This window comes from Anthonomus grandis, chromosome 3 (assembly GCF_022605725.1).
Source record: "Anthonomus grandis grandis chromosome 3, icAntGran1.3, whole genome shotgun sequence".
Lineage (NCBI taxonomy): Eukaryota > Metazoa > Arthropoda > Insecta > Coleoptera > Curculionidae > Anthonomus > Anthonomus grandis.
This window is the reverse complement of record NC_065548.1, coordinates 22,033,232-22,046,161: the sequence shown is the minus strand read 5'-3', so window position 1 is coordinate 22,046,161 and position 12,930 is coordinate 22,033,232. Positions and strand designations below refer to the sequence as shown.

At 31.4% G+C, this 12,930-nt stretch overlaps 1 protein-coding gene across 5 annotated transcripts in view; it reads left to right on the top strand.

The window, feature by feature from the left end:
• Nucleotides 1-12,930, top strand: part of LOC126733789 (A disintegrin and metalloproteinase with thrombospondin motifs 7-like) — a 198,213-nt gene that overhangs the window by 180,364 nt on the left and 4,919 nt on the right. For all 5 annotated transcript variants that reach the window (XM_050437190.1, XM_050437193.1, XM_050437192.1 and 2 more), the window contains exons 9-15: nt 5,640-5,738; nt 5,958-6,096; nt 6,150-6,324; nt 6,384-6,524; nt 6,583-6,710; nt 6,766-7,016; nt 7,068-7,185. In XM_050437190.1, coding sequence (XP_050293147.1) covers nt 5,640-5,738; nt 5,958-6,096; nt 6,150-6,324; nt 6,384-6,524; nt 6,583-6,710; nt 6,766-7,016; nt 7,068-7,185 — 1,051 coding nt within the window. The remainder of the gene's footprint in view (nt 1-5,639; nt 5,739-5,957; nt 6,097-6,149; nt 6,325-6,383; nt 6,525-6,582; nt 6,711-6,765; nt 7,017-7,067; nt 7,186-12,930) is intronic.

The window sequence follows — 12,930 nt, the reverse complement described above, 5'->3', positions numbered from 1 at the left end:
GTCTCTAGTAAGCATATGTTAAAATTAAATCCTAAAAAATGTGTAGTTATTCTCTTTGGAAGTAACGTTCAAATAAGGACTATTTATGAAGAATTTTCTTTGTTTGTTGGACATCAAAAACTTCAAGTAGTTGAGAGCACTAAGAGCTTGGGTTTAACACTCGATTCACAGCTAAAGTTTAGTGGACACATATCAAATAATCTTAAAAAGTCGTATTGTGCTCTAAAAACCATGTACCCTCATCGACATTACTTAGATCTGAATATTAAACGTGAGCTATGCGACTCTCTTGTGTTGTCAAATTTTAATCATTGTGATGTGGTTTATGGACCTTGCCTAGATGGTCAAGACTCCTATAGAGTTCAAAAAATGCAAAACTCTTGTATTCGTTTTATTTATGGCATTAATAGGCGAGGTCATGTATCACATAAGCTTAATGATCTTAAGTGGCTTAATATGTTTAATAGACGTAAGCTACATTCCAGTGTGCTATTTTATAAAATTATTAAATACCGCAGTCCTCCCTACCTATACAACAAAATTACATTTCGGACAGACATTCATCACTTAAATTTAAGAAGTAAATCTTTAACTATTCCTAAACACAAAAATCAATTTTTCAAAAAATCATTCTCTTATAATATTTCTCATATCATTAATGCGCTACCACCCGATATAACTGATATTTCGAATTCCATTTATAGATTCAAAACAAAAGTAAGGCAAATCTTATTGGATAATCAGTGACATGCATATTAGAACTAGAAGATTTATTTTTCATTTTTCTTGTTTATAAATTGTAATTGAATGGCTAGTATTAGATATATTCTTCCGTATTTAATTGTTGTATTGTTGTAATCTGTACCAAATCATCAACTACCTAGATGTAATGTATGTACATTATATCTAATAGTTAGTTTAATTTATTAGTTGTTAGTTTAATTCGTTAGTTTTATTTAAAAAGTACTCGTAGTTTAGTTTAAAAAGTTTTTTATGTTGTAGCTATGTAGATAGAACAGAACCTGCATTTTCAATGCAGGAGTCTGGTACATTAGCTTTTATTTACCTCAATTATTGAATACACCTCTAAGTTTATATTCTATGTAATTTCCATGGTAAATAATAAACGTTATTATTATTATTATTATTATTATTATTATTATTATTATTTAGACACACTTAAGACTATACAGAACACTAAACAGGACGAACAGTATCTAAAAATGAGAGCACGTTAGTCTCCTTTGTGTTTTGTTTACATTTTATTGTGGTTCTTAGATGGCGGGAAATACTATTTCAAAGATCTGTTTTTTAATGTCAATTAAAATATTAATTAGTTTGGGGTCATAGTTATTATTATAAGCAATTTGTTTAAGAATATTTATTTCGTTTTGAAAATCAGAAGGAGCATTTTGCAGAAAGCAGCCATTTTGTGTTGGTTGAAAACATTTGAGATTGCGTGGTCTGTTTGAGTGGGTTTTCGGTTTATTAAAAATTTTAAACTATTTGATTGTTTATGTATTATTAAGTTTAAAAAATTCAAATTATTACTTGTTTCTATTTCCAGTGTGAAAGAAATCTTAGTATGTATTTGGTTTAGCTTGTTTCAGAGTAACTGAGCTTCTATACTGTGTCACAATTCAAGAAACAATCGTCAACATATCTGTACCAATTGAAAATTTCTTTATTGTTATCAGTCATTATAAAATTTGATTCCAAGTGATCCATAAAGACCTCTGCCAAAAATGGAGATAAGCAACTACCCATAGCCAGGCCATCTGGCTGTTGGTAAAACGTATATTATTGAAAAGGAAAAAATCTTGAGAAAGGCAGTGGTTAAGTAAGGTTATTAAGAAAATAAGATTATTGTTATTTATTTTGTCCGTCAAGATATTTTTACTGATATTCACACTTTCAGATTTAGGCACTGTAGTAAAAGGTTAGTTACATCAAAACAAACCAACAGATAATTATTAGGCAATTGTGAGTCTGTTAGTTTATTTACAAGATCAGCAGAATTTTTAACACCAAATTTAGGGCAGAAAGCTGTAAATATTTAACAATTTAAGAATAAAATTGGATTGAACCGAAATTGGAGTGTTGGTGAAACTAACTACTGGTCTTATTGGAATGGCGATTTTATGTAACTTGGGTAAGCCGTAAAGACGTGGGGTTGTGGGGTTGCTGGATAAGAGGGTATACGGAGCATTATGTTTTTCTAAAAAACGTTCAAATTGTTTTATAAGAATGGAGGTCTTTCTGACAAAGTTGTTAAAATGACTGGACTTTAGTGGTTTAAGGTTGTTTTCAGTTAAAAAAGTTTCAGCTTTGGATATATAAAATGCTTTTTCTATAATCACTAGGCAATTTCCCTTATCTGCTTTTGAGATCATCAAATTACAGTTTTTATTTTGTTTTTTATGGATTTTAGGACTTTGTCTGTAGAGTTTATATAGGATTTTGATTTTTTAAAATTAGATTTAAATTTATGCAATATACTAAATAGGTCGTTGCGAAGAGACGTTTTTAAATAGATGCCTAATAACTATATCAAGCTCAACTGAAAATTGAAGAAAATCATTTTGGGAAATTTCTTTATTAAAACAATATTTTAAGTCTAGTTTGAGAAGGTAAATTTCGGCTCTATCAAAATCAATTCAGAGAATTTGTGAGAATTTTGTTTTTTCCTATATTAAAGAAAATTCTTAGACTGATAAGATTATCCAGTTTTCGTCTTAATTTATTGTATTTTATTTTCTTCTCAGTGATGATCAAGTCTTGTATATTATTGAGCAAATGTTTTAAGATTTTACTCTTGTAGCCTTTGCACACCAATTTTAGTGTACAATTTATGAAGTCAAGTTCAGCATAGTGTTTGCAGATTTCAGATTTAATTAACTTAAGTTCTAAGTCCACAGTTACCTCTAAAAACTTCTAGACTTAAAACTGACTAGATTTTCTTGAGGGCATTTATATCACCAACGAACTCATCAAAAATCCCTCTTGTTTAAATATACAAGTAAACCTTAACAGACCTTACGTTCCATTACATAGGAGACTCTAGAATTAAAAATTTTATAGGCATTGGAAAATTTTCTAATTTAAAAGTTTGCTTTTACATCGTTAAAGGATAACAATATCCTTATCCGAACAAAAAATTACTGTTGTAGTCTAATTTGTGCCACTAATTTATAACTAACTCGCACTACCGCACATCATTTAGGATAATGATGTCTAGACCGACCTGTCGCTACTACCACTCTGATAGGTTCGCATAATATTGATTTTAAAGTGAAGTTGACTGAAGGTTAACCAAATTTGACATAGTATTTCCCGCCATTTAAGAACCACAATAAAATGTAAACAAAACACAAAGGAGACTAACGTGCTCTTAATTGTGCGTGCCCTTTTTAAATACTGTTCGTCCTGTTTGGTGTTCTGTATTGTCTTAAGTCTGTCTAAATGTAATGTATAATTTTCATACTATCAAATGTGTTCCCACTATGGAAAACTTCTGGGCTTAACTGACAAGTGAGTACATTCCATTTGTTCACCTTCAACTGTAATGCTTTTTGCTCCTATAACACCCAACTCATTTTTAGTTAGCACTGATGATGGCTCATACGCCGAAAGCGCTCTGCTAAGCTTTTAAAAATAAATTGCTCTGAATACATGTAGTTTGATTAATTTGTATTATCATTCGAGCAACACAGCCACTTCCCTCTTCTGATTACTGTTTTGTTTTGATGTTAAACACCTATATTTTAGATTCACCACCTGCTTAGAGATTATACACCAGGTTTAACGCTCCGTCTATTTCTTAGAAATTGTTTACACGAGCATCTTTTTAAGTTTTTATTATATTACGCGAGCTGCAACACGTTTTTACAACAAATTTTTTCACAACTAAATGTTCATACTTCTTATATTTCAATGTCTTATTGGTGCTTGTTAGACCCAATTTCATGATGAGTCTTTTGTGGATTAACAACTGATTTTGGTTGATCTTCGCATCTTTTGTCGCTGAGCGGATGGCTGCCACGATGGGACTCGTTATATCAGGTTATCGTGATCTTTATAGAGCTTAATTGCCAAAAGCAAAAGTTAGTTGATCAATACACTAACTTGATAATCTACCTCCTTCAATCATTGTAAGAGTCGAATAAGCATGATCGTGGTATGGTAGCTTTGGTCTGTTTGTTTGCTTCCAACATCATAAAAATTTCTCACTTATTTTGATAGGCACAAAACAATACTACTCTTCCTCTTTGATAAAATATGAAGCTACGATTTTTTTATGAAATATGAGAAGATAAAAACTCTATAAAAAAGTTAATATTCAAAGTTAAATGTATGCAGATAACTTTTATTAGAGAAAAAGGCAAAAATATCGCACAGCCGATTCCACAAGGAATTTTTACTAGTGACGTCGTCAAAAAATATATACATAATAATTATTTATTAATAATATATTATGCTTTAAATTATAAACAATACTACTGCTTATTAAATTTTATGCGTTTTTCTAATGTCCTTTATTAGAGTAAAGGTCTAATATGGTCTCTAAAGGTATCTTTTATGGCAATTAAATATTCTATAATTATTATAGGTTTCTTAATAAGTTTTTATTTCTATGATCCCCTATTCTACGTTTATGATGGCGATTCTCTCTTGATACGATGTTATGACAGTATCGGTATTTACTTGTAAAAAGATCGGCTTGAATCGCCTTTTTTTCCCATGGTGCGGCAGAAACGGCACAAATCACACACACACACACACACACACGGACAAACCCTCAAATACGACCTTTTTCCTTTTTTAACCCAAAACTAAAGAAAAAATCCAGAACTTCACAAATGCCAAATGTAAACACAAAGCCATTTGACAAGATGACAGTTAGCAAAACAGCTTTTGCTTGCGGCGTTTTCATTCCAAATTGTTGAAAAGCAGTTTTAAGAATTAAAATAATAATAATTTTTTTGCTTTAAAAATATTATTTTTGCGCTTAGAATAAGATAAATATATTTCCATTTTTTATTTTTAATCCAAAATATAACACCAATTAGTGAAATTAACATTATTATATGTGTTATTACAAAACTGAAAATTTCCTTTTTTTAAATGTGTGTAAACTTGACAACAGAGAATCGATGAATATACCTATATGTAAACGAAACACCCCCTTGGACCTGAGTATATGTTGAACTCAAACAAAGGTCTTGCTTACCAATTCTAGTCTTTCAATATTCTAAGCTCGTAAAAAGTCGCACTAAATTGGTGACCTGGTAATTCTATTTTTTCGCTGAGGTAACATGTCGAAACCACTAAAACTTTTCGGTTTTCGGATTTTCGGATATTGGCAGAAGAAAGCTGGCATATTGGCATATTTAATGCGCTATAAATTTTTAACTATTGACCCATTTGCGCATAATTTTAAAATTTTTCAACGAAAATATTTACATATTGCTATTTAGTAATAATAAGTAAAACTCAAATTGTAATATTTCTGAAAAATAATTTAAAACATGAGCACATTATTAAATATGTATTTCAGATTTTAGCTTAAATTGTTAATATTATTTGTTAGTTTAGTTGCTACAAGATTAATAATTAATTATTTTTATGGCATATTTTAGTAAAGGAATGGGAAAATGTTTGCAAGATAGACCATCCGAATCCTACGAATATCCTGAGTTACCAGCAGGAGCTATGTATAATGCAGAATATCAATGCAGGTTAGTTACTAAATCACTATCTACCCTTATTTAGTTGCCTTTTAAAGGGAACTAAATAAGGTAGTTCCCTTTAGGGATTTAATACGAAGACACTAAATTTTGACTAGAACATTTTAATTACATTAAATACCAGTGTTGTGTTATAAATAATATAATATATAAATATTTTTTGAATTTCAAAAGTCATAAAGAATAATTATTAATATTTTTATTTAATAGATTTCAGTTTGGTACTCCCGACGCCACCGTTTGCACACCCCTGGACGAAATCTGCTTTAGACTATGGTGTACAGTAAACGATTCATGCACCACCCTCTTAAGGCCTGCAGCACCTGGAACAAATTGTGGCAAACATAAAGTAAACATGATTTAATAGTATTACCATTCAATATTGCAACTATGTTTTTGTAGTGGTGCCAAGATCAAAAATGCGTTCCAATTATGGATCCACCGGTACCCATAGATGGCGGCTGGGGAGAGTGGAGCAGCTGGTCAGAATGTTCTAGAACATGTGGATCTGGAGTCTCAATAATGAGCAGAGAGTGTGATCATCCTACGCCTACCGCTGGAGGAAAGTTTTGTGTTGGTAAGGTTAAAGTTACTTAACTAACCTTAAGTTTATAAGTTTATAATATATTTATTTAGGTGAAAGAAAACGTTATAGAATATGTAATACTGATCCATGTCCAGAAGGAGAGCCAACTTATAGGGCTCTACAATGTTCATCAAACAATAACAAAACGTATGAGGGAAAAAAGTATGAGTGGCAACCATATTTTGATCAAGGTAAGTAATACTTTTTTATCCAAATATTATACGTTTATGTTTAAATGATATTTCTTAGCGGAACCGTGTCAGTTATACTGCAGTGACGTAAATGAAACTCTTATTGTACCTTGGGGAGATTATGCAGCCGATGGCACGCCTTGTAATGTAGTCTCAAGAGATGTTTGTATATCGGGAATTTGTAAAGTAAATATTTTATTTGACACTTAATACAAGAAAAACCTCTTTTAATAATTTACAGAAAGTTGGATGCGATTGGGTAGTCGACTCTGCGGCAAAAGAAGATGAATGTGGCATATGCCAAGGAGATGGCACCAAATGCGACATTATACAGGGTGAATACAAGAAGCAAAGTAGTTTGCCAGGATACAGAGAAATCGTGGTGATTCCTGGTGGAGCAAGAAATATTTTTGTAGCTGAAAATGATCAGTCTGAGAATTATATTGGGTTGGAGAATGCATTGGAGAAAAAATATTATTTAAATGGAAAGAGGTAGAAAATATACAAATATATCTATATAGAACTTACTAAAATTGATTTTAGACATATAACCTTACCAGGAGAATATAACGTAGGGGGTGCACAGGCTTTGTATGAGAGAGACCATTTGTTGGAAAAAATTAGGATTCCTGGTCCTATTTATGAGCCAATATTAGTTTCGGTAAATACACTTTCTTATTTTAACAAGGTCACGTTTATTATGTTTTGATTTTTTTAATTAGATCCAGTTTTTTTCAAATTGATAATATTTTCGTTGATATGATGATATAAAATACACCAGCATAACACTGTTTAATGTGGTAGTTTTCAATATCTTTACTCTGGTGATTCGCAGCTATTTTCCAAAACTAATTAAACAGAAAACTGCTAAGCTTAAATAAATTAAACTATACTATCAAGAACTGCATATATTTCTAAAATTAAAACCGATTTTTAAGAGTATAGTTCTGACCATTAGAAAAAAAGCTAAATTGATAAAAGAGGATATTTTTTAAAAGATAAGAATCACCAGTTCCTAGAACAAAAATTCTATATAATATTTAATGAAGACGATTAAACGAACCTTATTATTTGTTAAAATATGTCTACATAATTTAGTACTGATATTGTTATATTTACAATATCATTTTAAATAGGATTATTACAAATTTTATGATTTTACATAAGGGATCATTTATAAATTAAGTAACGTGCTCACAGGTGAGTGAGGGGGCGTCCGGGTTACGTGACAACGTAGTTGTGTAATTACGTCTTTCACATAAACGCGCCTTTATGATTATCAAATTTATGCGCATTAACCTCTGTTGATAGTGTAATGTGCCTTGTCTGTCGCCAATATTTGCATCAATTATCAACGATTATGTGTAATAGTGCACAACAAACTGAAACGTTTTGATTTTCGAAGTATTATAGCTTTCTTCGGCCATATACTTGATAAAAATTTTTCATTCCACAAGCTATTTAATCAATCTAATATTCACATTAAGCATCATAATGTCTTTTAAATTTGACTTTTACACTATCATTAAAATATAACAATATGTAAATTACAGGTAAGTTTTTTGATTTTTTCATTGGTTTTCATTTGACTAGGTGCAATATAATATTTTTAATATTTAATATTCTTGTATCTGTAGAAGCTCTGATCAATTTATTTATTATCGTATCCGCATGAAAAAAAGCAGAATTGCAAAAAAAGGTCACATATGACTTAATGGTGAGAATTACTCAAATGATGAACACAAATAAAATAAAATCAATTAGTAACTTCAACGACAGCTTCTAAATCAATAATTGTAGATTGATTTAGAAGCAGATTTTTGAGGGCTGCTTTCAAAAATCATTATCTAAAAATATAAATACTCAAAAACGCCAGCATCCTACTGCATTAAGAGGCGAAGGTTTTGATTAAGTAAAAGTGCTCTATATTTTATTTATATTAGTTTTACTTCAAAGTAAAAAAGCATCTACAAAGCTGTCTCTGTGAGGCTAATGAAATCTCAAAAGGATGCGCACTTTAAACATGTAAACGGCATTATTTGTAAAGCAGCCATCAATCATCTGAATAAAATAGCGTCACTTTTTGGATTTAACGAAAGTTGCTTGTTTATACAATATGACAAATCTCGCATCCCAATAGGTTTAACAGCAGCAAATTATCAATCTCCTATTGTCAAGCACGTCGAATACAAAGTGTCTTTACCTGATCATGATTGGGTCGTGGCCCATAAACATGAACTAATCCAAGCACAAAATGGGAATAGACATCATCAAGAAGTAATTAATATTGGTTTTTATGATTATTTATTATATAACCTCGACGTTATATGTATAGGTACCAACGCTGAAAGAAAACAAACGCAACTGCTGGAAGAAGCGTCTTCAACAAATTCGAAAGAAGAATGGTACCTTTAAGCAAAGAACTCGCTTGTCTTACCTTATAAATATTATGGAAGTCATCTTGATTCAAATCGATAGATTTAGACCTTGAAAAAAACTTCCATTAGCAGAAATATGAAATCCAGTTGATATTGATGGATACCCGATTATAGCTAAATACATTGAGCCCGAAAATTCTGAAAATGATCGAACTGGAGTATGTAAAGACAAGCCAATATGTTCGGATTGTTGTTATAAACCACGCAGCTAAATATGAAATATAATGTCGAAATTATTTCTTCCTTCACCTCTTGTACTGGAGTAACGTGACAGGAGCTGTTACTTTCCTAGAATGTAACCGTATGAACTGAACTTTTGACTGAATTCTAAGGCTAAATATATTTTAAATACTGGTCACTTTGTAGGGATAAAATTATATAAACAAGTTATTAATAATAGAAAATTAGATGCATACGAAAGCTTAGCAATATTCAAAAATCAAGAAAACATTCTTAACATGGATAAAGGTCCAATCCCTTATAGTCAATTAGTCAATATAGTTTAGTTAATATAGTTCAGTAAGTGTTTAAGATTTGTTCGGCCATGCCTTATTGCTCTATTAGTTACATCATTAGTATATCAGGCCATTTGAAGATAGTTTTAATTTAATTTTAATCTTCTCCCGAGGATGCTAACATCATTAGCGAAACACGTGTCAAGAGTAACAATAAAAAATTTTGGTTAGTGGTAAAACCGTCTTGTAATTTGAGTGTCATACCAAAGTCCAGCCATAGAACTATTGACTTATATATGTCGACTAAAGAAGGTGAGGAGGATGAAAATTTGATAAACGGCCAAATATTGATGTTGAAATGTCTTTACACTGCCTATGGGCAAAAGCTTGATTAAACTGTTGCTATTTTATCACAAAATATATATTTAAAGAAATACATTATACGAAAAACATCAAAATGTATATGTGCTCACATTTTCCTATTGTGGCGTTATATTAACTGAAGTGGGGGGAGAGGAGTTGAAGCAGATTGAAGAGGGAGTTAAAAGAGCTTGAAATATTTGCGATACGTATATTATGTATGGCCCCTAAGATACACTAATAAAAAATAAATTCCACCGATCGATCAATTAGTAGTTTTTAAGTAAACATCAAAGAAATCAAAGGAAGGTATATACCACACAGAATATATATCCGAGAAAGGATATTTATTATACAGGGTGTTTCAAAATTCACTACATATATTTTAAGGGCGTATTCCTGAGGTCAAAATAAGACTTTTTTTCCTATGGGTCCTAAAATGCACCCACTTCAAGCTACAGCCATCGCAAGAAGTGTAAAAAAATCGATTTTTTAAAACTGTGTCTACAGTTTTGCATCAAATTTAACGAAATTTGAAATACCCCCGTTATTTTAGGCAGTCTATTTACTTTTTATCTTAGAAGAGGCGTAAAACTAATTTTAAGGGGTAAACAGAGGGGGTGCATACTTTTGATGGCCAAAATTTTATGTACGCATACATTTTTTGAAAAATTAAGCTACACCAGAATATGGGCCATACAAAAATCTAAATTTTATGTCGCTTGCATTTTTTTGATAATACGAATAGTTTTTGAGAAAATCACCGATTAATAAAAGGCTACCAATAACGTAAAAATTAAAATTTAAACAGATAATATTAAGTAGTAGGCTGTGACTATTTGTTTTAGGACATTTTTTAAGCGGCACGACATTTAACAATAAATAGGTAGACTGGTTTTGCTATTGTTGAAACTTTGTTATTGAGGTTTTTTTAATAAATTGATAAACAATTATTTACATTAAAGAATGACGGTTTATAAAAATACAAAAATTGGTTAAAAAATTATTTAACATTTATTAACATAATAAATAATTATTTTTTCAATAAACAATAAACTTCTGAGAAACAAATATTTTTTTTTATAAAAGGGTGCTCGAAATGCGCACCCCCCGCTGCAATACAACCCTCAATTCATCTTCTTATAGATTGTCTTACTCGCTCTAAAATTCCAGGAGTATTTCTTATTGTTTCAAAGGCATCAATAATTCTTTGCCTTAGGACCTCGAGCAAAGGCACTTGACCAGAATTATAGACGAGGCTTTTTACATATCCCCAGAAAAAAAAAATCCTGAGGATTGCAGTCCGGGGAGCGTGGAGGCCATGGTATTGGGCCTGCTCTACCAATCCATCTCTCAGGAAACACAAAGTTCAAATAGTCACGCACTGTTATACGGAAATGAGGGGGGGCACCGTCATGCATAAACCACATGTTCGCTCGCACATTTAAAGGTACATTGTCTAGTAAACCATTTTAATGGTGCTGTAGAAAGTCTAAATAAGTGTCGCCAACTAAAATTCTAGGAAAAAAGAAAGGACCAATTAACTCATCTCCCACTAAACCTGCCCATACATTAAGGCTAAAGTGCTCCTAGTGGTGAGATTGCCTATTTTCGTGCGGATTCTCTGCTGCCCAAACATGCACATTGTGAAAATTCACCACCCCTTCCCGCGAAAAATGAGCTTCGATACTTGATAAAAAATTATTATCTCTCGCGCATCTCAGAAGTAACCACCTTGCAAATTGTAAGCGCCTTGGGAAATCTTGAGGTAGCAAAGCTTGAACTCTTTGAATATGGTATGGATATAAGCTATTTTCGTGCAAAATCCACCAGACAGTTGCATGAGAAACATCCAAATTCCGAGCTATTTGTCGGGTGCTTAGGCCAGGATCGTCGTCGATGGCATTCAAAATTTGCTCCTCTGTCACTGGGTTTCGTGCTTGTTGCGGTCTGCCTGCATTGTTCCTGGGGGTCCGAAAACTACCGTATTCCCTAAGATGCTGATGTAACTCCGAAATGTTCGTACATTCGGGAGTCGGCGATTAGGAAACCTTAACTGATACAATCTTTGAGCTTCATACGCGTTACCATCAGCAAGACCATAAACAAAATGGATGTCTGCAAGATGTTCGAATGAATAACGTTCATTTTCCATTTTAGCAATGTTAGCGTTTAGAAATAAAACATGGGAATAAAAACTACACTTTAAATCTAAAACGGGAAGTAAACTACTGGAATTAAACAATGTCAACAATGACAGTAAATTTATTTTACACCAAATGTCAAGCAAGCTAAAAAATGTCTAAAACAAATACTCACAGCCTACTACTAAAACCTCAAAAATAAAAATGTCAACAATTGCGAAACACAGCCTACTTCCTAATTTTTTTCTTTGATTTTTAATTTACGATATTGCTATCCTTTTATTCACCGGCGATTTTCTCAAAAACTAATATTCGTATGAAAAAAATGCAAGAAACCAAAAATTTAAATTTTTGTATGGTCTATTTTTTAGTGAAACTTAATTTTTGAAAAAATGTAAATCATGTAGCTTAATTTTAAAAAAAAATTAAAAAATGTAAAATGTAAAAAGGCAAATTCAGGCAACGAACAGAAGAGGAAGGCGCAGGAAGAAGCAAAAAAACGAATGTATATAATATTTTGTCAAAATATATAATGGAAGTTAAAGTAAATTAAATTACCCACAAAACACAAGCGATATTAACAAAACACATATCAATTTTATAGGTTTTTTTGAAACGAGTGACTTTCTCATTGATACTGTTGCTATAAAAAAAAATTCTAGTTCAAAAAGCAAAAAAAGAGTTATTTGAGAACTTTGTCGTCATCTACTTTTTATTGCAGCAAGTCGACTCAATGAGAAAAGTTGTAGAAAATGATGTACTCAACAATGTTTGTCCTTTTTCCAAACAGTTTGTGATTGGTAGATTTCCAAAATGAATGGTAGATTTCCAAAAATCTACCATTCTCGAGATAAATGAAATACACAATTTTTTTAAATTTTCTCAAAAGGTCAGTACGATTTGAGCTCACAGTTTTTAAGTTAAGCTTTTTGAATGGTGTTTTAACGATTTCCGCAAAAAAATCTTACTGGGTATTCTTTTGCCAAAATAGTTTTTTTTTAACAGATTG